The sequence below is a fragment of the Myxocyprinus asiaticus genome, chromosome 43 (genome assembly GCF_019703515.2).
Source record: "Myxocyprinus asiaticus isolate MX2 ecotype Aquarium Trade chromosome 43, UBuf_Myxa_2, whole genome shotgun sequence".
NCBI lineage: Eukaryota > Metazoa > Chordata > Actinopteri > Cypriniformes > Catostomidae > Myxocyprinus > Myxocyprinus asiaticus.
In genome coordinates this window covers 33,840,807-33,851,260 of record NC_059386.1, presented here as the reverse complement: position 1 = coordinate 33,851,260, position 10,454 = coordinate 33,840,807, and the positions used below count along the sequence as shown (strand labels likewise).

The window sequence follows — 10,454 nt, the reverse complement described above, 5'->3', positions numbered from 1 at the left end:
AGAATGAAAATAATAAGAATGTAATAATAATAATAATAATAATATTTAAATAGGCCTATCGGAGGCATACTTTATATACAGAAGCTATAAATGTAAGAGAGTTACATTTTAAAATCAGTTTGATGCACTTCCGGTTTAAGCCACGCCCACATCCGGTTATATCCGAATACAGATACAGTTACAGATAATTTGTTATAGTAACAGATAATGGCTTCGCTGCACACCCCTACTAAATCACAATAATTTAAATGAACAATTAAATAACGTGTGGTCTTGAAAAATCACTCGAGAACAGAGACATATTTCTAATGTCATCTTTTATTAAATAAATAAATACTGGGTTCTCCATGGCACATTAGAGTGTGCCCACAGTGAAATGCGGCCGGTTCTTGTCGCCTTCTGGAACAAACCACGCAGAACTACAGCAGAAGGTCATTTCACTCTGAAGTCCATGTCCTTAAGAGGAATGTATTCACAGTTAAAAGAAAGCTGCTCTCCTGAGAGCTACATCAAACCACCCTGCTCTGTTCAAGCCTCATTTCCTAGACATTAACATCTCCGTTTGGCTTTTACAAAGCAAGATTGCCACTTTACAAAAAAAGATATACATCTACATGAGAAATATTTTTCATTTCACCATAGTCTCTGGTTCCAGCCCAGCTCATCTTCTCAGAAGTCCATTTTCTTATTCTGTTCATCCATTTTTAAAACTGATAATCCATTTAAACTCCTCCACAGCTCCACAACGCTCTCATCCAACCGTACGTAGTCCACATTCTTGTCTTTTCAAAGTGTCTAGATCCACGAAGTCCTTTGCATTCAATTGCATCTCTGCAACAGCATGTTAAGTGCATAGTCCATGCGGCTGCGCAGGTCGGCAGAGCAGCCAGACACGAGCAGCGTGCTGAGGCGCATCGTGGTGGACACGCGTTCCTCGTTGATGTAGGTCAGGAGATATTCCTCGCTCTGACTGCACAGGATGATCTTGGTGTGGTCATGATAGAAGTTAACCTATGGAAATAGCATGTGATTAGTAACTGAACGTCAGTGGGTAAACGTTATCTTTGGGTTCTAGCAGAAAAAACGTGTTATAGTGATGCAATAATGAAGCTCTACCTGGAAAGTGCCGTCGTTGAAGAGCATCATGAGCGCTCGATCTGACTTGAGCCACTGAAGAAGGTACAATCTGGGTTTGTTAGCATCTGTCACGTTGGGTAAGTCACCACCCTGTTGAAGGACAACAATTGGTACTCAGAAAATCTGACTAAAATGCAGTGTTGATTAGGGATGGAAATCGTAAGGAATTTAACAATTCCGGTTCCTTAACAGTTCCATTAATTATTCTTACATTTGAGTGCAAATATTTGGAAACAAATGCAATTTTTATAGCATTTACTTCCCTTTACAAGTTGTGAAATGAGATCATTTCAGATTTCAACAGAGTAGTATCTGCTCTGACTAAAGTGTTTTTGATTCACAAAAAAAAAAAAAAAAAAAAAAACTGGCTCACAGAGTCATTCATACAGGAATCAGACTACAGTGGTTGAGCTGTATGTTTCATTCTGTAGATTCAAAAAACAGTGCAACCAGCGTAGTCCCATTTCCTGACCAAATTATTTTTATGAACCGGTTCTTTTGATTCAATAGCACAAAAAGGAGTCATTTGTTCAGGAACCACATTACACTGGTCATGTTGTGTTTCACGCTGTAGATTCAAAAGAACCAGTTCATAATAGTCATGCATTCGGGAATCGGACTACACCGATCACGCTGTGTGTTTCACTCTATAGATTCAAAAGAACTGGCTCATAAGATTCATTTTGTCAGGATATGGACTACACCGATCACGCTGTGCATTTCATTCTAAATATTCAAAAAGAACCGGCTCATAGGAGTCATTCGTTCGGGAACCACATTATACTGGTCACGCTGTGTTTCACGTTGTAGATTCAAAAGAACAGCTTATAAGAGTCATTCGTTCAGAAATCAGACTACCTTACATATAAAACATTACATGGGTTGGCGCCAGATTATTTAGCAGAACTTTAAAGACCTTATGAAACAGTGGGACCTCTTAGATGTGAACTGTTGGCTTCTCCAAGATCCAGATGTAAAACTAAAGGTGACAGAGCATTTGTAGTGAAGGCTGCACAATTATGGAACAGGTTGCCCTGGGATATTAGATCTGCTGAGTTGGTGTCTGTTTTGAAGTCTTGTTTAAAAACTCTTTTGAATAAACGTGCTCTTACTACTTTTTAAACCCATGTTTTACGGAGTGTGTTTTGATTTTATGTTTTGTGAAGCACTTTGTGCAATATTGCTAAAAGGTGCTATATAAATAAAGTTATTATTAAAGTTATTACACTGGTCACTCTAGAGATTCAAAAGAACCGGTGATTCGTTCGGAAACCGCATTGCACCGTAAGAGTATTTTAGAATGGTGTTCTGTCTGCATGTCCGGAAAAATGCATGCTCAGGAACTGTTAACAGAACCGAAATTCATGAAAATTATTCAGTAATTCATGAAAATAAATAAACAAAAAACGGTTCTCGGTTTCCAAACCTAATATTGATTTAGAATATGAGGCAATGTAAAGCCATTTGAAGCCAAGAGAAGACACTTACATCCATCAAATTCTCCTCCATGTAATGAGCAAAGTACTTCAGGATGGTGACCTGACCAACAAACTGCTCTGGGGCTTCGGTTGTGGAGAACACGGAACATTGTCCCAGCTCTGCATAGAAATGTACCGTCCTGGTAATCAAAAAGACATGTTAGTCTTCAAGTATCAACAACATTTTCATGGTGCAAGTATGACTTGAGCTAAATAGACATTTGAGATTGATTTCAACTTACTTTTTGTCAGACAGCAGGCTCATGTGAGTACCGTTGTTGAAGAGAACGCCAACGGTGTGGTCTGACAGTTGGTAGCCAAAGCCATACTTGTTGGAGTAGTCTACCCATTTGGTCACCCAATGGAAACTGGAGTTTACACTCTCCTTTGAAATGTTATTAGCTGTGAATGAGAGATTATGAAAATCGTTGAGAGATTTGAAGTGTTCAAAGTGACCTTGCTGGATTTTGAAAGCTTTCGTTGGAGTATAACAAGGGCAGATCAGTGGAGGACACAAATACACACCTTCCGGCATATTCTCCAGACAGCCTCGCAGTACTCGGGTTACAGTGTCTGCAACGCTGCCCATTGTGCTGTCCTCGAGACCTGCCAACACAAAGCAACAAAAAACATTAGATATTGCATTAAACATCCTATTAAAAAGGAATGTTCTGGGTTCAATACAAGTTGAGCTCAATCGACAGCATTTGTTGAAGAATGCTGATTACCAAAATCTAAAATCGAAGTTACAGTGAGGCACTTACAATGGAAGTAAATTAAGCCATTCAATAAATGCTTAAATACACACTTTCAAAGGTATAGCTACAAGACGTAAACATTGTACGCATTAATATGATTTTAGTGTTTGCAAAAAAGTTAGACACTTACACTCGCTACTGCTACTACAACTCCCGAGAGTTCCCCGCACGATCATACGAATGCTGTCTCTAATCTGTTGTTTGCTGTTGTTGTCCTTGAACGGGACAGCTGGTTTTCCTGCAGTTGAAATGGGGGGCTTACTGTCCTGTGGGAAATTAAGAAAGGAATGTTGGGTTAGGTTACAGTCTTATTGCGGGTTGTCAGATGTTTCTACATGACAAAGTGGGGTATGAGGTGTTTACTTTGAGAAGGAAGAGAATAAAAGTACATATTGACGTACCTCAGGGGTTTGTCTACAGGGTTGGGGGCTGATTGAAGCTTTCTGGAGGTCGAGGCATAGTCTATTAATATCCTCCTCATCCTTGGTTGGTTTATCTGCAGGAAGCAAGAAGACAAACCTCAGCCCACAATCAAGTTACATCAAGATGTCCAATTATGTAATTTGAGGACTCTGCAAATCGTTTACTGTAAGCTAGAGTTTAAAGTGCTTACTTTGAGACTCCAAGTACTTGGCTTTGTCCTTCTTGCCACCAAACAGGGCAGCTGCAGCTTTCTTGAAGAAGTTCTTGGCAGGGCTGGTGTGGTGGAGGTCTGGGGCCGCATGGCAGCAGTTAGAAGACAGTCTGTCGGGTGTGAAACCCTGATAATACAGAAACACAAGACTTCAGAACATGCTCGAAGCCACAAGACAAGCAATACTATGCTTCATTGTGGGACCTGGCGAGTATACATTCAGTCAAAGACACACCTGGCAGAAAAAGTAGTGGTGTAGAATGTCATCTAGTTGTGGTCTATCTTCAGGGTTCTTGGCCAGCATACTGCTGATGAGATGCTTGGCTTGGGGCGACAAGGACGACGGCATGGAGTATCGTGCTTCCCGAATGCACCGATACGTCTCCTTGAGGTTTGTGGTCTCAAATGGAGGCCTGCCCAAAAGCATGGTGTACCTGCAGGGAGCAAATCATCCATCGTAAGCAAGCATCCCCATGCAATTTACTCTAACTCTCTTGAATCGTATGCAAATACTCACATGACACAACCCAGCGCCCAAACGTCAGATTCACAGCCATGTCCTTGCTTGTTTAAGACTTCAGGCGACAGATAATTGGGTGTCCCACATATTGTTCTTCTACGGTTCTCGACGGGTTCGAGTTTTGCAGCCAGGCCGAAGTCTCCAACCTTGAGTTCCATAGACTCGTTGATGAAAAAGTTACCTGGAAAGGGTAAAAGTAGATTTAGGTTAGATTTAGGGACTTCACTGGTTGTGAGATTATATACTATTGGAATTGGAAGGATTAGTTGCTTACCTAGTTTAAGATCACGGTGCAGAATTTCTTGCTCATGGAGATACTTCAACCCTGAGACAATCTGCCTAAGGTAGTACCGAACCTCTGGTTCTGTCAGCACTTTTCGGGCCTTCAGAATGTGTGCTAGTGACTGTGGAAAGTCAAATCAAATGAGTTTTTCATGCACGACCAATTTCATTATCTCTATACAGAAGGATATGTCAATAGTACTCACTCGTCTACTGCAGTGTTCAAGTAGGATATAGATATTGTCTTTGTCCTCAAAATGGTGGTAGAAGTGAACAATGTGTTTGTGATGCAGGGTTCGGTGCAGTTCGATCTCTCTGTCGATCTGTGAATCAGATGGTCCCAAACTTAACAACAGATTGTAGCAATGCAGCCAGAAGCAAATATGGAATGGTAGGACAGTAATTTACCTTTTCCCTTTGGTGGGGTTTGGAAACACGCGTGTGTGGAATGATTTTGGCTGCATACACTTTGCCTGTGCTCAGATCTGTAAATTCGTAGCATTTGGCGAAACCCCCCTGAAATAGAGAGAGCATGCTTTATAAGACAATGACAATTCTATATTCAATACAATATTAAATTTAAGTTGCTCATCAGTTTTCTGCATATATTGACAATTGTGCATAACTTATTTTATTTTATTGGTTTATTTGAAAAAAGGCACCGAATAAAGCTTAAGCAAAACTCTTGCTGCCTTTCCAAAAATAGTACTGTGGTGCTGGTACCATGGTACATTGATATCAGTAGGTTATATCATGATACTTTGATATATACCATGTATACAATGGTACAGGTACAAAAACTTGGTACATTTCCAAAAAAAAAAAAAATTTTATTACCATAGTGCAGGTATAAAACACATTGTATTACCATGGTGCATGTCCAAATAATAATAATAATAATAATAATAAGGTAGTACTATGGTACATGTATAAAAACATAGAATAACCAGGTAGGCTATATCCAAAAAAGCATGGTACAGTATTACCAAAAACGTGGTAAATGTCCAAAAAACATGTTACATTCTGTTAGTGTTTTCACAGTTAAAGCTTTAGATGTCAAACATAATTTTTACCTTTCCCAAAACTTTTCCTCTGCAGTAACATTTGCCAGTAGCAGAATCCGTAATGATGCGTGACATTTCTTGTATGACATGAGAATGATTCTCTCCAGATTTTCCACGTCTGTTTTCTGTGGATCTGTGTGTGTGTTCACACATCTTTCTGTTATTTACAAGCTGCTGCTGCTGCTGGTGGTGGTGTGTAATAGTCCTGAGTAACTCCATGCTCGAGTCCTGACTGCGAGTGTCTCGTCACTGTTCTTCAGTTTTATACACGCGCGCGGTCGCTCCGCCCGTTCAGTTTATTATCGCGCGCGACACGCGCGTTCACGAAGCAGCGTCTCAAATCAGTGAAAATGATGATAATGATTTGCGCTTTCACATGTGGAATATTTTATGTATCATGTAAAATTTTAATTGGAAAGCACCAACAGTTTTAATAACTTAAATTAAACTGAAATTATATATATATATATATATATATATATATATATATATATATATATATATATATATATATATATAGTACTGTGCAAAAATCTTATGCACTTAAGATATGTCACAAAAGCATTTATCTTAAAATGGTTATTTATATCTTCAGCTTTAGAGTGTCAGTAGGAAAAATATATTTTAGACTCCCAAACATTACTTTTGCAAATAGAATAGAATAGAAGAACAGGGAGCCCTGCAACAGATGTCAGGTCCCCCACAGAGCCCCCCACTGAACATAGAGTCAGTCTGAGATTACATAAAGAGACAGAAGCAACTGAGACAGCCGAAGTAGACAGAAGAACTGTTACGAATTCTCCAAGAAGCTTGATCATCCTATCTGCCAACAACCAAGAAAAACTGTGTCCAGGTGTAAGTAGGAGAATCTGTGCTGTTTTAAAGGCAAAGGTGGTCACACCAAATATTGATTTAGCTTTTTTATGTTTACTGGACTTTGTATGATGTTAATTGATAAATGAAAACTATTTATGGCATTATTTTTGAAGACATCCTCACTATGCAACATTTTTCACAAATGCCTAAAACTTTTGCACAGTACTGTGTGTGTGTGTGTCTATATATATATATATATATATATATAATATTTAATATAAAATACAAATAAAATAAAATTTTATATTAATTAAAAATATATATATTTTTTATAAATGAATATTTTTACTTATATTTATTATTATAATTATGAATATCCAATATCTTTGAATGTCTTTTATTATGCTGTATTCTTTTCAAAGTGTGTCTTTGTATTAACTGTAATACATTTTTATGTCAATCAAATATGTGTAATATTTTGTTTTCTGGGCAGAGAAGTCTATAATTTAGTTTTTCAGTGCAAAACACCCAAATATTTGGTAATGAAGTATTTCTTAATTTTTAACTTATTTTATTTACTATTTATGTGTATTACTAAAAATATTATACAGTATGTTAGAATATTTTGTATTGATAGTTTGACCAGGACATGCATGGACATGTTTTCGGTGAATATCACAGTAAAGAGCTCTTCTGCCATCGTGTGGTGGCTTTACACTGATTTTGACACACATTTAAACTGAATGTATGACTCATACTATGACAGTATTGACCCACACCCTGTACAACACAAAGACATGCAGAGTTAATCTACATTCTCTTTTTGTTCAGATCATAATCCGATATAAATGATACTTTATTCTTCCTATAAATAAATAAATAAAGAAGCATCAGGTTTATAAAATGTAATTTTATGTCCTTAAAATGAATACATCATCTTAACTAATATTAACGTTATAGTAAAAGGCCAATGCATGTGACTTGTTTGTGTTTTTTGTCATCATAACAGCATTCGTCTTGTAATATGCATTTAGCATACGGTTACAAATGTTATACAGCACATTGTTTCTTTGAAGTGCTCTTTTGAAGGAGTATGACGTTTTTTTACTTTTCCTTGTGGTCCAGCTCAAGTGTGTTTTGTTCTGCAGTTCTACATTTTGTTTGATTTGTCAAGTCCTGACATTTAAAGTGTTTGCATGCTGAACACATTTATTTATAGCTAACATCAGCAGGTAAATATTTATATAAAATATACTGAATACCTGCAACATAGATTCAGGGCTCAGGCAATATCATGAAACATTTTCTATACCAGAAACAGTGTGAACTTTATTCTTTCACCAAAGATAGCTTTATAAAACAGAAAAGCAAGCTTGAAAGCATATCCCATTTGTTAAATGTAATAATGCCAACTCAAGTGCATGATGACAAAAGGGACATGAAATAAGACATTTGCAAATTCATGGAAAATAAACTTCTCACTCCAATTGTTATGTTGATAATGTAATTTTTAATGCACGTTTTGTATTATGGTTAGCAAGAATGCAAAAAAAAGAAGCATTTTCCTGTTGGACCCCACTGAATAGGTGCAATAAAAGGTTAGAAACGACTGAAACATTGCAACATTTATTTAACACCACACTGCCAAAATATAAGCTCTCTTTGTTAAAATGTGTAAATTAGATGTCCAATTACGCAAGACAATTAATGATAATAAATTATCAGTTATGAGCGTGCATATCTTTTGTTAGTTGCATGTGGCTTTTTTGTGACATTCAGGAATGAAGTGCTCACTGAAGACCAGCAGGCTCATTCAGGCGTGATTGGCGAGGAGATGTTCTGGATGAATTTCTAACGATTCTATTTTCTTAATAGAAAGCACTAAAAAAGAAGCACGCTCGGTAGATGACAAATAACGTGTTCCCAATAGCTTTTTTCCCAACATGAAGATGTTAGGTTAAAATGTACATGAACGCATAAAGGAATATGTGTATTTTAGGTGCTGTGACAAGTCACCATTTTATCGCCTTATTTTGATCTCCTTTCAACTTTGTTTCCAGAAGTACAAATAAACTAGTGTCTCAATTAACATGAGGTCATGGAAACTGCAAGTATGATAATTACTGGGTAATGTTTTGCAATAAGGTTTGCATTAGGTATAATTAACAATATATAAGACAATGTTCCAGCAAACTAATCTTGGCTAATGTCAATTTATAAAAATACAATTGTTTATTGTTTGTTCATATTGTATTAACTAATGTTAAAAATGGACTAGTATATGTAGAAATTAACATAAAAAAAATATGAATAAGTATTGTTCATTGTTAGTTCATGTTAACTAATGTAGTTACATAATGTTAACAAATACAACCTTAGCTGTTACCCATTAAAGTTACACTAAATAAGAAAATGCTGTTTAAAATAGTTTTAGATAGTTTTAATTGTATAGGACACTGCTGACAATGCTTGAAATGTTTATTTAGAGCAACAAAATCAATGAAAACAAAAAGTTGGCCAGAATGTGTGCAAAAGTTAATAAAAGTTCAAACATCAGGGAAAATAGGGTAACTACAGCAATGTATATATAATTATTTATAAATAAAATTACATATTTTAAATAGGGCCTATAAACACAACACCTCAAAATATATATACTGGCGGCCAAAAGTTTGGAATAATGTTCAGATTTTGCTGTTTCAGAAGGACATTGGTACTTTTATTCACCAGAGTGGCATTCAACTGATCACAAAGTATAGTCAGGACATTACTGATGTAAAAAACAGCACCATCACTATTTGAATAAAGTCATTTTTGATCAAATCAAGACAGCAGCCATCACTCCAACACCTTATCCTTGAGTAATCATGCTAAATTGATCATTTGGTTCTAGAAAATCACTTGTCATTATATCAAACACAGTTGAAAGCTATTTGGTTCATTAAATGAAGCTCAACATTGTCTTTGTGTTTGTTTTTGAGTTGTCACAGTATGCAATAGACTGGCATGTCTTAAGGTCAATATTAGGTCAAAAATGGCAAAAAAGAAACAGCTTTCTCTAGAAACTCATCAGTCAATCATTGTTTTGAGGAATGAAGGCTATACAATGCTTGACATTGCCAAACAACTGAAGATTTCATACAAAGGTGTACACTACAGTCTTCAAAGACAAAGAACAACTGGCTCTAACAAGGACAGAAAGAGATGTGGAAGACCAGATGTACAACTAAACAAGAGGATAAGTACATCAGAGTCTCTAGTTTGAGAAATAGACGCCTCACATGTCCTCAGCTGACAGCTTCATTGAATTCTACCCGCTCAACACCAGTTTCATGTACAACAGTAAAGAGAAGACTCAGGGGTGCAGGCCTTATGGGAAGAATTGCAAAGAAAAAGCCACTTTTGAAACAGAAAAACAAAAAGAAAAGGTTAGAGTGGGCAAAGAAACACAGACATTGGACAACAGATAATTGGGAAAGAGTGTTTTGGAGCTTTTGTGGGATCAGCTAGACTGTAAGGTGCGTGAGAAGTGCTCGACAAGACAGACACATCTATGGCAAGTGCTACAGGAAGTGTGGGGTGAAATGTCACCTGAGTATCTGGACAAACTGACAGCTAGAATAACAAGGATCTGCAAAGCTGTCATTGCTGCACGTGGAGGATTTTTTGATGAGAACTCTTTGAAGTAGTTTAAGAAGTTCTGAAAATGTTTTTCAAATTGTAATAGTCATTTTTCACGTTATTAATGTCCTGACTATACATTGT

At 36.8% G+C, this 10,454-nt stretch overlaps 1 protein-coding gene across 1 annotated transcript; it reads right to left on the bottom strand.

Annotated features, from left to right (window-relative positions):
* Positions 1 to 300: 300 nt before the first annotated feature.
* LOC127433704 (serine/threonine-protein kinase PLK2-like) lies at positions 301 to 6,094 on the bottom strand. The gene is made up of 14 exons (XM_051685828.1): positions 5,883 to 6,094; positions 5,218 to 5,325; positions 5,016 to 5,132; positions 4,802 to 4,931; positions 4,525 to 4,708; positions 4,243 to 4,441; positions 3,987 to 4,134; positions 3,775 to 3,869; positions 3,504 to 3,639; positions 3,141 to 3,221; positions 2,858 to 3,017; positions 2,626 to 2,755; positions 1,117 to 1,227; positions 301 to 1,011 (listed from the first exon to the last, which is right to left on the bottom strand). Exons 1-14 carry the CDS (start codon positions 6,090 to 6,092, stop codon positions 820 to 822), a joined length of 2,001 nt encoding a protein of 666 aa, XP_051541788.1. The 5' UTR covers positions 6,093 to 6,094; the 3' UTR covers positions 301 to 819.
* Between the last annotated feature and the right edge of the window lie 4,360 nt (positions 6,095 to 10,454).

Excerpts from the sequence above, each read along its gene's own strand:
- LOC127433704 (XM_051685828.1), bottom strand. The coding sequence starts at position 6,092 with ATGGAGTTACTCAGGACTATTACACACCACCACCAGCAGCAGCAGCAG. Across the intron at positions 5,133-5,217 it reads AACCCCACCAAAGGGAAAAG|ATCGACAGAGAGATCGAACT; the intron begins GTAAATTACTGT and ends TCTGATTCACAG. Across the intron at positions 3,222-3,503 it reads TTGTAGTAGCAGTAGCGAGT|GTCTCGAGGACAGCACAATG; the intron begins GTAAGTGTCTAA and ends TTGTGTTGGCAG.